Genomic DNA, 23,845 nt, shown 5'->3' on the forward strand with positions numbered 1-23,845 from the left:
TGTTTGGGCATGACTTTATGTCTTTGAAAACTTTTTGCCAACCCAGCCTAGGTCAAATGTTCCTTTTTCCGAACAGGATTAGTTCATACTGGTCCTGATTTGTTATTCTGAGAAGAACAGATCCTTCTCAACATCTATTAATGGTTAACAAGATCTTTATCTGACTGCTCTGGTATGTAATGAGTCCACCAAGTTCCTCCAGTCCCTTTTGTGTTAGGTTTTTCTAATCTAAGATTACACACTTATTTAACATGTATATACATGCTCCCAGGAAGCTCCTTCCTTCCTTCCTTTAGCAACCAGTTGAAATTTGCCCTTTTAAAGATATTTTTCCACACAATTATCACAAATGATGGATATTACAAATACAAAGTGAAGTAACGGCAAAAGTAAATGATCAAATGTGTAGCTCAATTCATTTTGCTTCATCCCTGAGTTTTTTTTTATTTTCCAGTACACCCCTCATGGATTCCACATCATGGGTTTGAATCCCAGACCCAGTTATTGTCTGTACTGGTTTTCTCCCTGGGATTGCAGTTTTCCTCCCAAATCTTTTGGGCCAGACTATTGGGGTAGTTCAATTGAACTGTGGGTGTCACTAGGTAGGCTTTGTGATGGGTCAGTACTACACTAGGGCTGACACCTACCTTGTGTTTAGTGATGCCAAGATGCAGTGGGTTTGAAAATATATTTTTTTTTTCTAATTATTTACAGATGTTAAGTAAAACTGAATAATGATTAACCTTTGTGACTCTCCAGATATGGGCGGCACGGTGGCGCAGTGGTAGCGCTGCTGCCTCGCAGTTAGGAGACCGGGTTCGCTTCCGGTCCTCCCTGCGTGGAGTTTGCATGTTCTCCCGTGTCTGTGTGGGTTTCCTCCGGGCACTCCGGTTTCCTCCCACAATCCAAAGACATGCAGGTTAGGTGGATTGGCGATTCTAAATTGGCCCTAGTGTGTGCTTGGTGTGTGGGTGTGTTTGTGTGTGTCCTGCGGTGGGTTGGCACCCTGCCCAGGATTGGGCCCTGCCTTGTGCCCTGTGTTGGCTGGGATTGGCTCCAGCAGACCCCCGTGACCCTGTATTTGGATTCAGCGGGTTAGAAAATGGATGGATGGATGGACTCTCCAGATATAAGAGGAGTTACAGATTTCATAGAAACTGAAATATTTCCACTTTCAGGGTTCCATATTAAAATAAATGTGAGGGAACTTGAATTGTAGTCTGTTCATCTGCCTGCATCTGAAAGAAAAAATTACCATAGTATTTGAATAGAGGAGAATTATTCAATTTAAAGGATAAAATGGGAAAAAAGACAATGAAAAACAATGCAAAATTGTTGGCCTTCAAACAATAGAAAACAAGTAATAGGAAAATTAAAATATAAATAGACTAAGTGACCAGCAGAATTTTATTTGGTCTTAAAAAGCCAAGTAGTGACAAAGTAAAAGAGGAAATGATAAGTAGAGCATTTAGACACGTAAAGTACAGCATAAGAGATTTTCTGGGCTAAGAAAAGAAATGATGAAAAAAAGTTAACATCCTAATTCTTAAATTATGTAGGTCTAGAGAAGGAAAAAGGGAATTCTGAACTAAAAATAAAACAAGTTTCAGAGATTAGACTAAGAGACAACAGACATATCGATGACTAGATGGCAAGAGAGGTGGGATTCATGTTTAAGAATAAAGTGAGGAAATAACAAAGGAAGAAAAATGAACAGCTGTAAAGGAGAAATGAAAAGAATGTGTAAATGTATGCTTTGTCTCTGCTTTCACAGAGAGGTATAATACATCCCACACGTTTAGACAATTTATACTAACATGAGACCCTCATTAACTAGTCTGTACAGACACAGCAATATGCATACCACAAAATGAGTGTCAGCAGTTGTATTTAACGGAATACTCCCACATTTATATTTTATTTATTTATTTTTGTTCCTTACCCTGTTCAGTTTATAGTGAATCTATGGAAGCCAATGCTGGGACAACTGCAAACAATTTAAAAATGTCCATTAAAAAATCTCATGTGGATTATGGGACATGAGTTACATGTCCACGTCATTCTGTTGTATGCTTATAATCGGCAAAACGCCTGCATTTCTTTGCTAAAATATTGTTAAATCGATAATTCTGAAAAATCAGTGCAGTTCGAATTAATGTGGGGAACAGCCCTGTCTTCATTTCAAAAGCTCATTCCAGTATGAATGTGTTTCATCTGCATGGATTTACTATCCTAATCCCCCTATAAACTTGTCAATAAGATAGGCAACCAGGGTCATGGACTTCTTCTTAAACAGACTGCAGTGCATCAGGACTGTGTACTATACTTCAGCTCTCATCCTGAACATAGGAACCCCACAAGGCTGTGTGGAATGAGGTGGAATATATGGCTGAGTGGTGTAAGAACAACAACCTGCTCCTAAACACTGCCAGAACAATGGAGATCAGCATTCAGAAGAACTAGGAAGACGGACCACTTTCAACTCCACAAATTTTTGGAGAAGCAGAGCATCAAGTTCCTTGGTGTTTACGTAATACAATAGCTGACATGGTCCCTTACCTGGTGAAAAGGCCCAACAGAGACTCTACTTCCTTAGGAAACTGAACCAGAACCAACTTTTGGTGAACTTCTACCCCAACTCCATCGGCAGCATCCTCTATCACTGCATGACTGTGTGATACACCAGCTTCATGTCTGCAGAGCAGAAGGCTTTGCTTCATGTGGTAAAGGTGGCTCAGCAAATCATTGGGATAGGCCTCTTTTATCTGGACAGTGTCTACGTTAGCGGACGGAAGAAGAAGGCTACCAGCGTCGGTAGACGCAACATACCAGGATATTTACTGTTTGATCCACTATCATCTGGTAAGCAGTACAGAGTAGGGAAATCTGATCCCACATAAACAGACTGAAAAACTGCTTTTTTGTCCCAGAGCTGTGGCCTCCATCACCCCACTGTGCAACTGCCAAGGCCTCCATCGCCCCACTGTCCAACTGCCAAGAACTGAATTAAACCCCACTTTGGAATGTTATTATACGATGTACACACACTTAAGTGGTTATAATGGAACCAAATTACTGGCTATACACTTTTTATGGCAATAAATTAAAATTCAATTAAAGAGTTCAGGGAATCCAATATGTCATAGGATAAATCAACACTTGATCGAAAACTTGGGGATGTCCCCCTTGAATAGCTGTGGAGACATTCCAGTGATCATTAGTGCACTAAAAAACGGTACTAGTATGGTGAAATATTGATAGTCACATGGTGGTGAAAGTCTGTTGAATAGCAAGTGGGGAAGATGGTGGGGGTTCCACTGAAACTTTGAGCACAGGGATACATTGACACTGGATTGAAGATTCTGGTGGGTTGCAGTGAAGATATTCGAAAAAGGTACTGGCACTTTATGTTGGAAGTGAGTATCGGTCCACTTCAAGCACTGCTTAAGCCTCCAAAGGCTGAATCTATTCATATTTTTTATTATTGCTAATTGTTATTTTACTGCTCTGTCTTTTGTATATATGTAAATATGTAAATTGCTGCTTTTACAGTATGAGATGTCATACCAAATTTTGTTGTACACAAGTGTAATGGCAATGGCCACTTTGTCCTACAAGTTGCCAAGAAAATACAAAAACAACTGGCATTCCATGTGATTTCCTCTGATCTTCAGACTGCCACTGATGAGGCGCCTGACGTGTGGAGTAACAATAATGCCCTCCTTAATCTTGGCATCAGTAATTCATGGAAACATAAGTCTCAAATATCAGAATCCTTCCCTGTCATTGTTTATCACTTTCACAAAATTTGTCATCGATCCAAGTTTTATCTCAAGAGGAGGCAAAAATACCTTAGTTGCTTCGAAAAGTGGTTTATGTGGCACACTTTTTTGCCCAGGGACAAAATGCATACCAAGCGGCCACTTCTTTATAATGTAATGAGATATTTTAGCATGGCTTTCCCATTCACAAGCGAAACATCAGTACTTGGTATATCTGAGACATGCATTTCGGTGCCACTACTTTTAGATCATCATAGGTGTGATTATTGTACTGCATATGAATACTTATGAGAGGAAATCCAAAAAAAAAGTGATTGCAATAAAATGGTACATGATAGAAATTGTTAAAGGGAATTTGTGTGATTAGCAGATAAGATACACCCAAAAGTGTTCAGCAAGCAAAATCTGTCTTGTCTCGTGTTACTGACAACATACTGGTTCCATTGCTGAAACGCGATCAGAATGAAGGAAACAAATATTAGAACGCTGACCTATGTTTGTAATATTTTATTGATTTAGATTAACACTATAAAATAAAACTGCATGAGGATCATTTCAGTAAAAGCTAATTATAATACACTTTGATGGCTTCTACATAACAAAACCAGTATCGTTAAATGACCTCTAGACCTGTAGGCTGTTTACATACACTTTTAACACTGGTAATTTTTCTTTTTACCTTAAGTTTTTAAGCGTATTTAAAGGCTCAAACGATAATATGTGTATACTCATACACACAGATCTACGACGACTACATTAGAATTCCAAAGAACTGGACGATTATTATAAACGGGCGCCCGTACACACGTAAGAGTTTTTTTTTACCAGGTGCGTAACAATCGGGAAGCTGTTTGGGCTGATAGAATATGTGATAAGAGGATACTAAATCCAGGGCGGCACCAAATAAATCAGATTATTCAACCAAAAGGATTGTGACGTCAAGGTTTTAAACGGCGGGTTGCGCCCAATACAGGTGGCTACCGCTGAGCAGCGGAAGAGCAAGACGAGAACACGCGACGGGCGGTGACCTTTCGCCGCCAGAGGAGATGCGAGGAGGACGGCTCCGGTGATGTGACCCTAGCTGTGGAGAAACTCTGCCTCCGCACGTCTCTACTATCATGTCCTCGGGTCTCAGGGTAAGATGCGATTTTTATAATGTTATTATAGGGATGTTAATTAGAAAAACAAGCCGCATTTTGCGTATTTTTTTATTATTAATAAACGCGTCTTCTTGCGGTAGGCTGCAAAAGAGGATTTTGTACCTGGTCTGTGTGCGTTGCTGAGAAAGAATCGCGTGAATAGTGTACAGCTGAAATGTCGTTTTTTATTTATTTAAACTTCCTCACTACATTTCGCGCTTGATGTTATTTTACTGCTGCTTTTTGGCCTCGGAAGGATTGTCATGGGTAATCGGGGCTCCACATTATTCGAATTTGCGCCCTCGAAGTTTTTAAATTTCAGCAGTGAATACCTAAAGCGGAAGGCACATTCAACAAGCTGCTCTCTTTGACAGTTGCTATGGAAACACCTATAAACTGCGTGTGAGATGTTCGCTTTGCGTTGTATTTGACGTTTGGGAAAAAAAAATGTAGTTACCTGGTTCAGGTTTTACCTGGTGACCTTAAAAGGGAATTGCTCGGTAAATGACTATGGTATGATGGCTGCACGAGTTTTCCTCCCATGTGTCAAAGATCAACGAGTTCCGTTAATTAACGACTCTAAATTGACCCGCCGTGTAACTCCGGGATTGGTCCTTGCCTTGCATCCAAACCTCCGAAGGTTTCGGCCCGCCTGCTTAAACAGCGATTACAAAGGGGTGGATGAATGAGAATTGGAGTAACGTTCTTTCAATGTACAAGATTCGTTATTTCAAGAAAAAGGTAGTATATATGAGGAGGACTATTTCGCTTAAACGCCCACGGTTGTTTTATTTATTTAGTATTTCCATTCTTCAAATCGCGCGAAATGCTTTACGGGCTCTGAAACACGATCGCGTTATGTTGCGTTTCCATTTAAGCTGCACCATGGCATTAACTGGACAAGCTGCAGCTGGAAAGGCCTTCGAACTGTTAACAGTTGTTTTATTATTATTATTATTATTATATTTGAATGCATGAAGGTATGCATAAATTAAGCCTTCCTGTTGTTTGTGTCCCTTATTAATGGAAATATTTTGTTTCTGCATATATTTACACGTTTTGCTCAAACTGGGATATAATATTATCATTATGTTTATCTAATTAATACCAAGGATTTGTTTTGATAGCATACAATAAAAACACGAGACTCTTAATAATTTGTAGATAGAACAATATACACACCATACAATGGATGCTAGTAATGCTATCATTTTACTCTTAATGATAACTGATGTTGCTAGGGACAAATTTAATAATCAGCAAATATCTCTGATTGGACATCATCTTGACCAATAGAATAATAAAGTAGAGGAGCTACACATCTAAGGCAGGTTGAAATCTAAGTAATGTGTAGACCTCTGCATTAGTATTTTACAGTGCATCATCTATTGGAATATATATTGTAATGCATATACTGTATTAATAAAATGCATCGAACCTGACATTCCAACAGATGGTGCATCACAAACATGTCATGTCATTTTTCCAACCCATTTAATCAATACCATTACCCTGTCCCAGCTAGCACAGAACAAAGACAGGAACAAATCCTGGAAAAGGTGGCAGTCTGTTGCAGGGCAAACACACCCACTAAGACCAATTTTGTGTCAGTCCAACTAACCTGTATGCCTTTGGACAGTGAGAGGAAACTGGAACACCCAGAGGAAACCCACGCAGACATGAGAAGAACATACTGTGATCACAAACTCCGGTCTCCTTATTGTGAGGCAGCAGTACTACCTCTGTGCCAAAATGGATTTACCTCTGTGTAAAATGGATTACTTCAGATGTTTGTGGTGCGCCCTCTGTTGATCTGACACATGTAATGCATTTTATTACTACAGATTTTTGTGATGCACCATCTGTTGGAATGACATACACTGTGTGCACAATTATTAGGCAAGTGAGTATTTTGACCATATCATCATTTTTATGCGTATATTCCAACTCCAAGCTGTATTAACTTGAATGCTTATTGGATTTCAGCATGTCAGGTGATGTGTATTTGTGTAATGAGGGAGGGTGTGGCCTAAGGAGATCAACACCCTATATCAAGGTGTGCAGAATTATTAGGCAGCTAGTTTTCCTCGGGCAAAATGGGCCAAAAAAGAGATTTAACTGACTCTAAAAAGTCAAAAATTGTTAAAAGTCTTTCAGAGGGATGCAGCACTTTTGGAATTGCTAAGATATTGGTGTGTGATCACAGAACCATCAAACATTTTGTTGCAAATAGTCGACAGGGTCGCAAGAAACGTGTTGAGAACAAAAGACGCAAATTAGCTGCCAAAGATTTGAGAAGAATCAAACGTGAAGCTACCAGGAACCCATTATCCTCCAGTACTTTCATATTCCAGAGCTGCAACCTACCTGGAGTGCCCAGAAGTACAAGGTGTTCAGTGCTCAAAGACATGGCCAAGGTAAGGAGGGCTGAAACCCAACCACCACTGAACAAGAAACATAAGTTGAAACGTCAAAACTGGGCCAAGAAATATCTGAAGACAGATTTTTTTCAAAGGTTTTATGGACCGATGAGATGAGAGTGACTCTTGATGGACCTGTGGATCAGTAATGGGCACAGAGCTCCACTCCAACGTGGAGGTGGGGTTCTGGTATGAGCTGGTATTTTTAAAGATGAGCTAGTTGGACCTTTTTGCATTGAAGATGAACTCAAAATCAACTCCCAAACCTACTGCCAGTTTTTCGAAGACACTTTCTTCAAACAGTGATACAGGAAAAAGACCTTGATTTTTATGCAGGCCAATGCTCCATCACTTGCATCGAAGTTCTCCACTGCGTGGCCAGCCAGTAAAGGCCTTAAAGATGAAGGAATAATGACATGGCCCCCCTTCCTCATCTGACCTAAACCCTATCGAGAACTTGTGGGCACTTCTTAAACGCTAGATTTACGGGGGAGAAAAACAATACACCTCTCTGAAGAGTGTCTGGGAGGCTGTAGTCACTGCTCCACAAAAAGCTGATCGTCAACAGATCAAGAAACTGACAGACTCCATGAATGGAAAGGCTTATGACTGTTATTGGAAAGAAGGGTGGCTATATTGGTCATTGATTGATTGATTTATTTTTTTTGAAATGTCAGAGATCTGCGGTGGGTTGGCACCTTGCCCAGGATTGGTTCCTGCCTTGTGCCCTGTGTTGGCTGGGATTGGCTCCAGCAGACCCCCGTGACCCTATTTGGATTCAGCGGGTTAGAAAATGGATGGATGGATGTCAGAGATGTTTATTTGTAAATTTTGAGGTGTTTGTTTATTATTCTCACTATAACAGATGAAAATAAACAAGTGAGATGGGAAAATTTTCATTTTTCCTTTAGTTGCATAATAAATCTGCACACTAATAGTTGCCTAATAATTGTGCGCACATATGTATTCCCCTGATGATGTTCACACTCACATTTCTGTTGTGAAACATTCAGGTTTCAGGTTTATTAACATTTTGGATTGACTGATAGCACTGTGTTTGTTCCATATTAAAATTAATCCTCAAAAATACAACTTGCCTAATAATTCTGCACTCCCTGTATAATACATAAGTCTCTGTTATATGCCATTTGGTATGGGATGCATAAAAACAGTGTTGATGTTAGTTTGTTATTAAATGACAAATGCAATGCACATGTCCATTTAGTTGCCATTTGGTATGGAATTCATAAAAGCAGTGTCAATGTGTGTTTGCTGTGTGCCATTACAAGTGTAATGCTTTTTATTACTACAAAGGTTTGTGATGCACCATCTGTTGGAATGACAGAGCCTTTGCAACTGGACGGGCATACAGACACAGAGAAACACAGACACTTTTCTTTTTATTAAGGATGGCTAACTGTGTTTCCCAGCATTGCACAGGTTTTTGATTTCTAAACTTTTTGTTGTAAATTTAACTTCAAATTTGTCTGAACAAGCAATTGTAGAGATGCCCACGCAAGAAGCAGTTTTAATGGATATGTCTGGCTATAAACTCCCAAAAAGTCCAGGAACAGCAGCCTTTTGGAATAGATCTGACAAAAAGAGAGGAATCCGTAATATAAATTTGGATTCTCCTTTATAAAATGCTGTTAAGATCATGGCCACATGTTCTACCACCAAGTCACCCCAGTCAGACTGTCATTCAGCTTAAAAGTTAGCCTCCTACATTGAAAATGAGGGGCTTAATACTTGCAACAAATTCTAACAATATCCTTTCCTGCCATTGGACGCCATATATTTTATATTTAAAGTTGGACAATCCCAGGGTTGGCCTTCAATTTTTTGAAAATACAGTGCATCCAGAAAGTATTCACAGCGCATCACTTTTTTCACATTTTGTTATGTTACAGCCTTATTCCAAAATGGATTAAATTCATTTTCCTCAGAATTCTACACACAACACCCCATAATGACAACGTGAAAAAAGTTTGAGATTTTTGCAAATTTATTAAAAATAAAAAAATTGAGAAAGCACATGTACGTAAGTATTCACAGCCTTTGCCATGAAGCTTAAAATTGAGCTCAGGTGCATCCTGTTTCCCCTGATTATCCTTGAGATGTTTCTGCAACTTAATTGGAGTCCACCTGTGGTAAATTCAGTTGATTGGACATGATTTGGAAAGGCACACACCTGTCTATATAAGGTCCCACAGTTGCCAGTTCATGTCAGAGCACAAACCAAGCATGAAGTCAAAGTAATTGTCTGTAGACCTCTGAGACAGGATTGTCTCGAGGCACAAATCTGAGGAAGGTTACAGAAAAAAATTCTGCTGCTTTGAAGGTCCCAATGAGCACAGTGGCCTCCATCATCCATAAGTGGAAGAAGTTCGAAACCACCAGGACTCTTCCTAGAGCTGGCCGGCCATCTAAACTGAGCGATCGGGGGAGAAGGGCCTTAGTCAGGGAGGTGACCAAGAACCCGATGGTCACTCTGTCAGAGCTCCAGAAGTCCTCTGTGGAGAGAGGAGAACCTTACAGAAGGACAACCATCTCTGCAGCAATCCATCAATCAGGCCTGTATGGTAGAGTGGCCAGACGGAAGCCACTCCTTAGTAAAAGGCACATGGCAGCCCGTCTGGAGTTTGCCAAAAGGCACCTAATGGACACTCAGACCATGAGAAACAAAATTCTCTGGTCTGATGAAACAAAGATTGAACTCTTTGGTGTGAATGCCAGGCATCACGTTTGGAGGAAACCAGGCACCGATCATCACCAGGGCAATACCATCCCTACAGTGAAGCATGGTGGTAGCGGCATCATGCTGTGGGGATGTTTTTCAGCAGCAGGAACTGGGAGACTAGTCAGGATAAAGGGAAAGATGACTGCAGCAATGTACAGAGACATCCTGGATGAAAACCTGCTCCAGAGCGCTCTTAACCTCAGACTGGGACGACGGTTCATCTTTCAGCAGGACAACGACCCTAAGCACACAGCCAAGATATTAAAGGAGTGGCTTCAGGACAACTCCTGTGAATGTCCTTGAGTGGCCCAGACTTGAATCTGATTGAACATCTCTGGAGAGATCTTAAAATGTCTGTGCACTGACGCTTCCCATCCAACCTGATGGAGCTTGAGAGGTGCTGCAAAGAGGAATGGGCTAAACCGGCCAAGGATAGGTGTGCCAAGCTTGTGGCATCATATTCAAAAAGACTTGAGGCTGTAATTGCTACCAAAAGTGCATCGAAAAAGTATTGAGCAAAGGGTGTGAATACTTATGTACATGTGATTCTCAGTTTTTTTTGTTTTTAATAAATTTGCAAAAACCTCAAGTAAACTTTTTCATGTTGTCATTATGGGGTGTTGTGTGTAGAATTCTGAGGAAAAAATGAATTTAATCCATTTTGGAATAAGGCTGTAACATAACAAAATGTGGAAAAAGTGATGCGCGGTGAATACTTTCCGGATGCACTGTATATACAGTGTTTTTTTTTATTTATTAATTTTATTGCAATCAAGTTTTTACAAAAAAATTATGTTAAGAACAGATCGATCCCCACCCTGAGAGAGAGAGCAAGCCAAACGGTGTAAAATTTAAGGCTTGTAAAAATACCTAAATTAATAAATTCTCTGTGCTTTATAAACTTATTTTAAAATATTACTGATTAGATCCTGCCATGTTTTGAAAAAAGTCTGTACAGATCCTCTAACTGAGTATTTGATTTTTTCCAATTTCAAATAATATAACACATCAGTTTCCCACTGACTTAAAAGAGGAGAGTTTGGGTTCTTCCAGTTTATCAGAATAAGTCTGCGTGCCAACAGTGTAGTGAATGCAATCACAATTTGTTTGTCTTTCTCCACTTTAAGCCCTCTGGAAGAACCCCAAACACAGCTGTTAATGGGTTAGGAGGGATTGTGAGTCCGAGGCTGTCTGAGAGGTAATTAAAATTTTTGTCCAGAATAATGTTAATTTGGTGCAGGCCCAGAACATGTGACCCAGTGAGGCTGGGGCTTGGTTGCAACGTTCGCAGGTTGGATCATGCCCTGGAAACATTTTGGAGAGTTTTAGTCGAGACAGATGTGCTCGATATATAATTTTGAGTTGTATAATTGTATGCTTTGCGCATATGGAGCTCGAGTGAATTCTCTGCATTGCTACTTTCCACTCCTTTTCTGATATATTAATTGAGAGGTCATTTTCCCAGTGTCCTCTTGGATCTTTGAAAGGAAGGGATTGTAAAATGATTTTATATATTGTAGAGATGGAGTCTAATCCTTGAGATTGAGCAATATTTTTCCAGCGTGGATGAGGGTGCAAGATGAGGAAAATCTGGAAGGTTCTGTTTAACAAAGTTCCTGATTTGAAGATAGTGAAAGAAATGTGTAGCTGGAATGTTAAATTTGGAATGTAATTGTTCATAGGATGCAAAGGCGTTGTCTATATAAAGATCTCTAAGCAAGTTAATTCCAAATTTTTCCAGATATTAAAACTGCATATGTTTGTGAAGGTTGAAAGAGGTGGTTCTCTTGCAGGGATGCCACAGATAGAAGCTTCTCCGTCTTAAAATGCTTTCTACATTGGTTCCAGATTCTAAGTGAGTGGAGCACAATTGGGTTATTAGTGTATTGCCGATAACGTGTGTTTATTGGAGCAGAGCAAGGAATACAAAGAAGTACTGCAGGATTTTACTTCTATTGCGGTCCATGCCTGTGTATGTTCTTCTATTTGTGTCCAGGTTCTTATCGCCTGTATATTTGCTGCCCAGTAATAAAACTGGAAGTTAGGTAGAGCCATGCCGCCTTCTGCCTTTTGTCTTTGTAGGGTCGCTCTTTTGATGCGTGGATGTTTTGAATTCCAAATAAATGAGGTTATTGTTGAATCTAATTGCTTAAAGAATGATTTATTAATGTATATTGGGATGTTTTGAAATAAAAAGGAGCTTAGGAAGAATATTCATCTTAACAGTGTTAATTCTTCCAGCTAGTGTGAGATGAAGGGTTGACCATCTATGCAAGTCTTGTTTAATTTTTTCCATGCAGGCACGAAATTTTGTTGATAAGAGCTTTATGTTTACTTGTGATGTTTACCCTAGGTATTTAAACTGTTCTGCAATGATAAAAGGTAGGGTGTCTAATCTAATATTATATGCTTGAGAATTCACTGGAAAGAGTACACTTTTATTCAGATTAATTCTGAGACCAGAGAGCTTTTGAAATTCTGTGAGTGCTGCTAAGACTGCAGGCACAGAATTTTCTGGGTCCGATATATACAGTACCATGTCATCTGCATATAATGAGATTTTCTGTTCCAGTCCTTCTCTGCTAATCCCCTTTATCTGATCAGTATTTCGACAATGTATTGCCAGTGGTTCAATGGCAATCGCAAACAGCAGCGGTGACAAGGGGCATCCTTGTCTTGTGCCACGTTCTAGTTTAAAGTAGTCTGAGCAAATGTTATTGATGCAAACTGAAGCTTCTGGGTTAGTATACAGTAATTTAATCCATGCACAAATGTTCGGGCCAAACCCAAACTTCTCCAATATAGTAAAAAGGTATTTCCATTCAATCATGTCGAATGCTTTTTCTGCATCCAATGATAATAATATTTCTGGGGTGTTTGATTTAGTTGGTGAGTATATTACATTAAACAGGCGTCGAAGATTTGAAGATAAGTGTCGGCCCCTAATAAATCCAGTTTGGTCTTGTGATATTACCGAGGGAGCACTTTCTCCATCCTTCTAGCTATGATTTTAGAGAGTATTTTAACGTCGTTATTCAGAAGTGAAATTGGTCTGTATGATGCACATTGTAATAAGTCCTTATTTTGTTTTGGAAAGACAGTGATTAATGCTTGACGAAAAGTTTGTGGAAGAAATTGGTTATCTCTGGCTTCTGTAAATGTTGCTAATAGGAGGGGAGCTAGCTGAGCGGAGAATTTCTTGTAAAACTACATACAGTGTTTTTTAATGCTGAAACAAACATTCACCAAGCTAGCTTTACTTCTGCAGATACAACCATGTTTCTTGGCTTTTTCCAGGTTTTATTTTAAAAATCCGCTGTGATTTTTAAAGTGGGGGGTTGGGGGATTATTATATTTAGATTAAATATGATTCACGACTCCACATTGTTCTGAGATTTGACTCCACTATGTGGTTATTACTAGTGGTTAAGAGAATATACATCTTCAAATACAACAGGAAAACAGTGGTGATCAGGTTGCAATGCTGATGTAATGGTGAGAGATCATGCTTGCAACCCCAAATTGCAAAAAAATAAATTTGGATATACTGCAATATAGCGCCACCCAGGTCAGCATGGAGCTACGACAAAAACTCTTCATTAAAGAAAAAGTTTAATGTAATGGGTGGGAACAGAACCTGGAGCTTAAGTTTGAAATGCAGGCATGCTAACCATTAGGCCATCATCACAATGTTTATTGTTCGATAACACTTTAGTACTCCATGCCATTTGTTCCAGCCCTAAGCTGCTCCTGCTGCCCAAGTGAAGGTTATATGTCAAAAACTGGTCTTGAGGTGACAAGTATTTATGTGCCAAGTTTCAAGTGAGGGGGGAAAATGAGCGTAATGTACAAACGGATTGTTTTACCAAAAATGACATTGTTTTTCAATTAATAAATATCTTGAAACAGAATAATGAAAAGCATATTTTAAAAGTTCTGTTGTTCTCTGTTAACCCTTACCATAGCTCAAGATTGTGGATATCATGTTTAAACTGAACCCTAGATGTCAGTAATTTATAGCACTACCCACATGCATTGATACTGGCTTGTAGATCGGTTCACCCAAGACTCTGAATTAACTATCAATTGGCATCCCATCCTGGACTGTCTCTTACCTTGCACCCAGTGCTTCTAAGAATGAGTCTATTCATGCTCCCCGTGACCCCAAACGATTAGTTAGGTTAGAACATGGAGGGACGGAGTGGTAGTTTACCTGACAGGCAGATAATCCATCATATAGACATTCGGACAACTTGTCTATGAATCTGTGGAGTTTGCAGGACTGGCCTAATGTGGACTTATTTATTCCTGCCTTATACTTTCTGCGATTGGTTCCAGCTGCCCTACAACCCAGTGGGTTTGAAAAATGGATGGACTGGTATTCAAACCCAGGTTCCTGGAACTATAAGGCAGCAGTACTACCAACTGTACCCAACTAAATAAGAGTAACATTTGACATCAACTGTAAGAAGACCATTTGCAGAACTTTGTAGAACACAACTACAGGTGGGCTTATTCACATGTGTTATGAATCTAGTGTATATCTCTCTATTATAAAAGAAAATCTTGAGAGGAGACTGTTGCCAAGAGATTTTTTTCAAGTCCCGCCCTCCTCTCAACCATTTTCAAATTCACCCACGGTCCTCTCGCCTCTTATTCATGTGAATGCTTTTGTCAGACACAGTTCCTGCACTCTCAGCTCCTATATATTTTTACGTTTTCCTCACTTTAAGTTCCCAATAAAAGAAGACTTATTATGTCCAAATCTTATTGAAGAAATTCATCCCGAAAGATTATTAACAGACCAAATGAGAACACGGGCAATCCTAGCACGGAGAAATGATGAAGTCAAACGAATTAACGTGAAAATTGTTCATCGGTTACACGGCAAATTGTTTAATAGCGTATCAATTGACTATGCTGAAACAGTTGGTGGTGATGTTGCAGAAGATGAAAACATCAACTTACAATATCGCGTAGAATATCTACAACCATTAACACTGTCCGGTCTTCCACCGTCCGAATTACTATTGAAAGAAGGATGTATCATAATGTTATTGCGTAATTTATATCCCAGTGATAAGGTATGCAATAGTACAAGATTAGTTGTATTCAAAATTGGTTGAACAATTCTGACATGTAAAATTTTAACAGGCGACAAGAAAGGTAATGTACAAAGTAGTAGATCTTCTGCAGATAACAATAACATCAAAGGAGATCTTGATATGCCATTCATATTAAAACATTTACAGTTTCCCGTTAAAATAGCTTTTGCTATGACAATTAACAAATCACAGGGACAAACATTTGAAAAAGTCGATTTATTTATTAGAGAGAAAGAAACGATATTCACTCATGGGCAGTTATATGTTGCTTTGTCACGATACAAGTCCAAACACGGAATCAAAATTCAGTGCGATATTGACAAAAAGTTTAATTCAAAAAATAGTTTATACTGAAGTTTTACAGTAAAAGTGTAAGTTTAAAAAGTATTTGCATGTTAATTTCAAAGCAAAACAGAATGAAAATGTATAATGCAATAAATACTTTCAATTTATTACGTTTTACTATTTTTTACTATGGTTAATTACTTGCTGAAATGTAAAATAGTTAGTTCCATTCATTATACAACCCACTATATTCCAACTACAGGGTCACGGGGGTCTGCTGGAGCCAATCCCAGCCAACACAGGGCGCAAGGCAGGAAACAAATCCCAGGCAGGGCGCCAGCCCACCGCAGATAGTTTAGTTCTATTATGCATATGTAACAATTCCCATGAAAATAATAATAATGTACATCCACTTCCCCATACGCGAGTGGCAGATCCGCAAAATGGCTAGCGTGTAGTGCCCACCCAGGAGTTGACGAGCGATGCGAACAGGGGGCAGAGCCCGCTAGTTGTTTAAATATTTATCAGCTGTAAGTAAGCTGGTTGTGAGTCGTGCCTACAGATTTCTTGGAAATGCATAATATAATAAATTCAATCCACTTAATCCAGCCCAGGCACTATCAGGCACCAGTGCATCACAGGGCCCATTCATGTTCATTCCCACCCAGAGCTAATTTGGAATTGCCAGATACACTAATTGGTGCTTGCGCCCTGCACAGGGTTTGTTCCTGCCTTGTGCCCTGTGGTGGCTGGGATTGGCTCCAGCAGACCCCCGTGACCCTGTGTTAGGATATAGCGTGTTGGAAAATGACTGACTGACTGACTAATTGGTGGTACTTTGAGGAGATAGGAAGGAAAGCAGAACGCCCAGAGTGAGAACACTGACTGAGCTAATGGGATTTGAACCAAGCAGGTTGGAGCAACTGTGCCACCCTTACAGCTGCCTTACTCCTTGACAACATGAACATTTCAACATGCTCCTCTTTCAGATTCCAGATGATGAGAAGGGCCATGATCTAAATATGTTCTGCATACCTAAACATTATGAAGATGACTTGGAAAGGGTTTTCATTCCTCATGGACTTATTATGGACAGGTAGGCATAGTAAACGGTGAGTAGACACTTTTAAGTATATTAAGCTGTTTTTCCTGTTTCAGTGCTTTGAACCCAGTTCACTGTTCCCTGGAGAGTGGTTCAAAATGATCAAAGGAAGGTTTGTGCCCACTATGGGTAACCAAATTGCAATCCTTTTAGTTCAGTGTAGCTCCTCAGCAACATCTGTTCCAAGGCATTTCACTGTTTTGTTTTGAATCTTTCATTCCTTTGATTTTTGCATGAAGCTGCTTAAAAATTACAATAAAATATGTATACTGTGCAATATCTGTTGTAGCAAATAAAATCAAGCCATTATGCTTTCCAATCATTTAAAGATGTTTATGCTTATGCTAGTTTTATATTGCTTACGACTGATTCAAAGGATAGACATTAAAGCCTTCATTGTGTTGCCAGCCACTGCATCTTCTGCTTAACTCGGAGAACAATAGCACTGTCGGTAATTCAGTCGAGGTGTCAGGGGATTTAATACATAAAGTTAGCGTGAATGAAAATTCCAGTCATTATGTAACGACACCATAGGTTGAGAGAGGGTGCAGGCTGTTGGGGTGCCATTTTTCAGCTACTGACAATATAAATTTAGGAGTATTAGAACTTGATTCTAATGCATTACACCAGGACACGTGAGTATCATTTGTAACCAAACATTTTTAGAAAGTTTTTTGCCTAAGTGCTTCAGCACTGCACGTATATACACTCACCTAAAGGATTATTAGGAACACCATACTAATACAATACGGTGTTTGACCCCCTTTCGCCTTCAGAACTGCCTTAATTCTACGTGGCATTGATTCAACAAGGTGCTGAAAGCATTCTTTAGAAATGTTGGCCCATATTGATAGGATAGCATCTTGCAGTTGATGGAGATTTGTGGGATGCACATCCAGGGCACGAAGCTCCCGTTCCACCACATCCCAAAGATGCTCAATTGGATTGAGATCTGGTGACTGTGGGGGCCATTTTAGTACAGTGAACTCATTGTCATGTTCAAGAAACCAATTTGAAATCATTCGAGCTTTGTGACATGGTGCATTATCCTGCTGGAAGTAGCCATCAGAGGATGGGTACATGGTGGTCATGAAGAGATGGACATGGTCAGAAACAATGCTCAGGTAGTCCGTGGCATTTAAACGATGCCCAATTGGCACTAAGGGGCCTAAAGTGTGCCAAGAAAACATCCCCCACACCATTACACCACCACCACCAGCCTGCACAGTGGTAACAAGTCATGATGGATCCATGTTCTCATTCTGTTTACGCCAAATTCTGACTCTACCATTTGAATGTCTCAACAGAAGTCGAGACTCATCAGACCAGGCAACATTTTTCCAGTCTTCAACTGTCCAATTTTGGTGAGCTTGTGCAAATTGTAGCCTCTTTTACCTATTTGTAATGGAGATGAGTGGTACCCGGTGGGGGCTTCTGCTGTTTTAGCCCATCCACCTCAAGGTTGTGCGTGTTGTGGCTTCACAAATGCTTTGCTGCATACCTCAGTTGTAACGAGTGGTTATTTCAGTCAAAACTGCTCTTCTATCAGCTTGAATCAGTCGGCCCATTCTCCTCTGACCTCTAGCATCAACAAGGCATTTTCGCCCACAGGACTGCCGCATACTGGATGTTTTTCCCTTTTCACACCACTCTTTGTAAACCCTAGAAATGGTTGTGTGTGAAAATCCCAGTAACTGAGCAGATTGTGAAATACTCGGACCGGCCCATCTGGCACCAACAACCATGCCACTCTCATAATTGCTTAAATCACCTTTCCTTCCCATTCTGACATTCAGTTTGGAGTTCAGGAGATTGTCTTGACCAGGACCACACCCCTAAATGCATTGAAGCAACTGCCATGTGATTGGTTGATTAGATAATTGCATTAATGAGAAATTGAACAGGTGTTCCTAATAATCCTTTAGGTGAGTGTATTTTATAATGTTCAGTATGTGAAAACTGTGGATTAATGTATCTTGCATAATTTGATAAAAAGCAAATTAATACAAATACTGAAATGCATTTAGGTAGACAAAAATAATATGATATTCTCATATTGGCTTAATTTAGGTCAGGGTTGCTGGGGAGGGCTATCCTGGCTGTATTGGGCACAAAGCAGGAACCATCCCTGTGGAATGGGTACAAATTCTTCATACTGTAGATCTACACATCCTTTCACAATTTACAATCACAAATAAATATAACCTTCTATTTGGGAAAGTTAAAGAAAAGCTGAAATATCCAGAGGAAAACTCGCACGCAATGTAAAAACTAAACACAAGATGACAAACTGGGTGTGGAATTTGAACCCAGAACAGACACCATGTTTGTTTAATAAATTAAAAAGAAAATCCTCTTGCTGACATGATATTCTCAAACCCGTTTAATCCAATTCAGGATTGTGGAAGGCAGAGCCTACTCAGGCAGCACCAACCACAATGCAGGAACCAGCAGTGGATGGGGTGCCGTTACTTTGCCAAACAAATGGAAATTATTACTCTGTGAAATAATGGAACAGTGAAAAGACATCGAATATATTGTTCGGATTTAAACTTTTAAGTTGCAGACTTGTAGAATGTCTAATTCGTGCTGCCATCAGGGAGAAGTAGTGTTTCTTCCCAATGAAGAATTCTCGTATCCACGAGAATTAAAAGATTTGTTTGGTGAAAGTGAAATCCACATACGCGAGTGACAGAGATGCAAAGTGGCTGGCGCGTAACGTAGGCTGGGGTTGGCAAGCGAAGCAAGCAGGGGGCAAAGCACACTAGTTTTCTAGATTGTTTCCAAAATATAGAGTCTGGGAAATATCAGTTTACTTAATTAGCCCAGGAGTCCAATTAAAAACAGAAGCTGTTTGAAACAAAAACTGCAGCTACAGGGGGTCCCCAGGACTGAGTTTGAGAACACCTGGATTATACTGTTGATAACGATTTCAAAATTTAACGGGAACCTTTAACAAAAATAAAAGGATTTAATTTGGCCCCAAAGCTTGAATGCAGGGCATTGTGCTTGCTTTTAACTCTCCATTTTTCTGTCTCTTTTTCTGCAGAACTGAGCGTTTGGCCAGAGATATCATGCAGGATATGGGTGGGCATCACATTGTGGCTCTTTGTGTACTGAAAGGAGGCTATAAATTCTTTGCAGACCTGCTAGATTACATCAAGGCACTCAATCAAAACCGTGACACTTCGGTGCCATTGACTGTGGATTTCATTAGGCTAAAAAGCTACCATGTGAGTGCTTATTTATTGTGTTTTGTTTCTGAAATTTAAATCTCTTCTGAAATGATTGTAAAATCACTATATTTAACTGATTTTTCTCAAGTACTGTAGTTTTACCATGATAAACATATTTGAGTTATAAAAATAAACTTGAAGCCAACACAATAATATTGTATTCCATAATGTGTATATGAGCCTGGAATAACATCAAACAAAACACTTAATCAAAAACAGTGCATAAAACTGTCCAAACAACTGAACATCTAACATTAGCACTCTTTGTCATTAATGTGCTAAATGTTTTTGCTCTGAAATGCTGAAAGCTGGCAGCTTGTATATTGGGTACTTGGCACCCTTCACCGTTGCTGTGTAATCATGCAAATTGGCCTGCTCCAGCATGTGAGAGTCTGGGCATATTTGTTTGAAGCATCAAGTGTCTCAGTTTTTAATACAATTTATTTGGTTAAAAAGAAAATTGATATTATAGGCCATGGCTATCACTTTGCTGATTTAAAAGCTTCTGATGATCCCTAAAGGACAAATAATACACCTTGAGAAAAGTAGAAGCCTGGCAAATACATCTCTCATCTCATCTTCTTGACCGTTTTTCCCAATGAGGGCCATGGTGGCAGCAGACCAATACTTTCCTGTCCCCAGCTATAGATTCCAGTTCCTTCAGAGGAATTTTCACGATATTCCCAAGCTAGCCAAGAGGGAGAATCCCTCCAGCATGCCATGGTTTGCCGCATGGTCTGCAATTAGTTAGATGTGGCTGGAGCACCTCTGAAGGGAGCTGCCCATGGAGCATCATTATGACATGAACAAACCACCTCAACTGGCTCCTCTTGATTTAGAGGATCAGGGACTCTACTTTGAGGCTCTCTTGAACTACTGAGCTTCTCATCCTATCAACAGAGTGTCCGCCCAGGCTCCCTGCACTTTCTGCCACTTGTACTTGTGATCTCAGTCTTTCGGTCATTACCTACAGCTCTTGGGATGAGAAACAGCACCTCTAACTTTGAGGTCAAGAATGCTGGCAGTCACCTCCAGTTCGCCCTCTGGTGGTCATTCCAAATGTCAACTGGATGATAACTCGCATACAAGACCGTAAGATTGTTACAGTCTGCTGTGTGTGTGTGTGTGTCTGTCTCTGCTACAGCACTGGGAGACTGTGATTGCTTTGGGACACTCTTCCACGTGTCCTCCCGTTGGGTGGAATCCCACAAGAGTTTAGAAACTCACTCACACCAGCCATGATTCTTTTCAAAGGTAAAGTGCAGGTTAATTTGTTTTATGTATTTTTACTTTATATTTTATATTAATCATTTTTATATGAATAGTTTTGGGTTGTGGAATGAATCATTTGAGTTTCCATTATTTCTTATGAGGAAATTCACTTTGATATACGAGTGCTTTGGACTGCGAGCATGAATTATGCTTGTAAATCGAGGGTCTGTGTAGTGATTAGTGGTAGTTTCTAAACTCTTGTGGGATTCCACCCAACGGGATGACACGTGGAAGAGTGTCCCAAAGCAATTGCAGTCTCCCAGGGCTGTAGCAGAGACACACACACACACACGCTCGTCTTGCAAAACACTCGTAAACCAAGTTACTCGCAAACCGAGGTTCAACTGTATGTGTGTGTGTATGTATATATATATATATATATATATATATATATATATATATATATATATATATATATATATATATATATATATAGTCCTTCTAAAAGTAGTGTTTACTGCACTTTACTTTTACTTGAGTACATTTGTGAAGAAGAAATGGTACTCTTACTCCGCTACATTGGGCAACACTCGAATCGTTCCTTTTTTTTCCATTAGATACAGTATGCTATATTTTTGCCAGAGAGATCTACTGCATGACTTTTTCACCAATCAGATGTAGCAACAAAAATCACAAGACTCCGTTTCACCAATCAGATGTAGCAACAACAATCACATGGCTCCATTTCACAAATCCAGACGTAGCCATGCAGTCACATGACCACACAAACTGTCGCGTCCTAGCGGCACAAATTCCTCACAGACAGCTAGCAGGGAAAGAAAGAATACTGTACATGAAAATGAGAGCCAACTCCTGCTGAAGCTTAACTATCACTTCACTGAGTGAAGAACAGACCCAGACAGACTTGTACGTGCACAAGCTGCCTTGTTATAATGTTATTTTCTATCAGCTGTGCTAGTTGGAAGGCAAGTGAATATGCAGTATTATACTGTCAGTGTACAGCAAGGGTGCCCACACTGTTTTCGGCTTGCGAGCTACTTATAAAATGACCAGGTCAAAATGATCTACCTACATTAAAAATGATATATATAGATATATATAATATTATATGGCACAATAACAGTTCAATTAATTTATGGTCACTCAGGTACTTTTTCCTCTGTGAGTAAGTTCCAAAACTGTCCAAGAGACCCATACTTCGGCTGAATGTCATCCTGTAGTGTCAAAATCTCATCCTCCACTGTAGAGGAGTTTTATGTGAAACAATGTTGCAATTTTTGATGCGGGTGAATCACCCTCAACATCTTCCCTAAATGGATAGCACTTAAATGTAGCGATTGGTACAAGTAAAAATGAGTCTTGAAACTGTCTGTCAAACTCTGACAGACAATTTTCACTCTGCTATGTAGCATATGCTGTCGAGTTGCGCACACGCCTTCCATTGCGTCTCCAGCTCTGACACAAGCTTTTGGATGTTCCCCAAATCAAGGCCCTGCAGCTTTGAGGGCAGATGTTGCATTTTTCATTTGAAAGCATTAACTCAGCTAATCATATTGACCATGGTTTTCTCTTTTCCTTGCAGCTGTAAATTAAGCTCATTCAACATGTTGGTCAGATTGGAAAAAAAATGCCAAGTCTAGCGGCCATTGATTGTTATTAAGTTGCTTGTATTCTGCATGTTTAATGACAAGGAGAAACTCCTTTTTCTCCAGCCAGGGGTCTTGAAATCTCCGCAGGAATTTCTCCCTAGCCATCTGTCTCAACAAAGGCCTCTTTTATCATCTCTCCATCTTGGAAGGACTTCTTATGCTTAATGATCGAGTGACTCACCTGGATCGATGCTTCGCTGTGTATGCCTTTGCTTTTGAATTCAGCCGAGTGAAAAATGACGGCTGTCCGATTTAACTGCGATTTTAGTTCCCTCTCCTTTCTCTTTCTCGGATCGCTTTTCGGAAGGAAGACAGTTTCGTAGTTTATATGAACAGTTCGAAAGTGTCTTTCCACATTTTCCTTCTTTGGAATAGCAATGATAGATTGACAGATCAGACAAACATACTTCGATTGTGACATTGTGAGAGAAAAAAAATCCTCTTCCATTTCCACATCCAGCCCGTACCTTCCCCAAACAATTTTTTTAAAATCCCTTTTTAGTCAATATAAATTGGAAGGCTAACTAGATCACTTAGATATCCAGAGTTTTGCAGTAGCTCACGCGTTTGATTGTGCATGCGGGATGACCAGTGTGTTAGAAGAAAAGAGATCTCAGACTGGCCCCCCTGTATTTCAATCAAGTGGCAAATGCCATAGGCAGGATATATGATAGACTAACATTTAAAAAACATTTTTTTTAATGCAACGCGATCTACCTGCACTTCCTTTCCAATCTACCGGTCGATCACGATTGATGTATTGGGCACCCCTGGTGTACAGTATATCTTGTCACTGTAAGTAGTTTGCACTGTTCATACATACATGTTACTTACTGTATGTAGGTATTGGCTTCAAAAGCTTTGTTGTGAAAAACTGAGATTTGGAACTTCGTGTTATTTGTGCATCTTTATTTTGTAAAGATGTTATTTATTTTTACTCATTTTTTATTTTATTATTTGGAAATAGCAGAATTTACACATATTATATTTTTGTCTGTTTATTACAACATTTCTAAAAATAATGTATTATGATCAAACAATTACTCAGTACTTGAGTAGTCTTTTCACTAAGTACTTTTTAACTCTTATTTGAGTACAATTTTTGGCTACTCTACCCACCTCTGTATGTATATGTGTGTGTATATGTATATATA

At 39.6% G+C, this 23,845-nt stretch overlaps 1 protein-coding gene across 2 annotated transcripts in view; it reads left to right on the forward strand.

Moving 5' to 3' along the window:
• The first annotated feature begins 4,442 nt into the window (after positions 1-4,442).
• hprt1l (hypoxanthine phosphoribosyltransferase 1, like) overlaps positions 4,443-23,845 on the forward strand; it is a 38,704-nt gene continuing 19,301 nt past the window's right edge. Inside the window, exons 1-3 of one of the 2 annotated variants that reach the window (XM_039763350.1) lie at positions 4,443-4,918; positions 16,461-16,567; positions 19,623-19,806. In XM_039763350.1, coding sequence (XP_039619284.1) covers positions 4,901-4,918; positions 16,461-16,567; positions 19,623-19,806 — 309 coding nt within the window. In that variant the 5' untranslated portion in view covers positions 4,443-4,900. Of the gene's footprint in view, positions 4,919-16,460; positions 16,584-19,622; positions 19,807-23,845 lie in introns of those variants that run through there. The other variant, XM_039763351.1, reaches the window with a different exon arrangement.

The sequence above is a fragment of the Polypterus senegalus genome, chromosome 9, assembly GCF_016835505.1.
Source record: "Polypterus senegalus isolate Bchr_013 chromosome 9, ASM1683550v1, whole genome shotgun sequence".
In the NCBI taxonomy this organism is placed as follows: Eukaryota; Metazoa; Chordata; class Cladistia; order Polypteriformes; family Polypteridae; genus Polypterus; species Polypterus senegalus.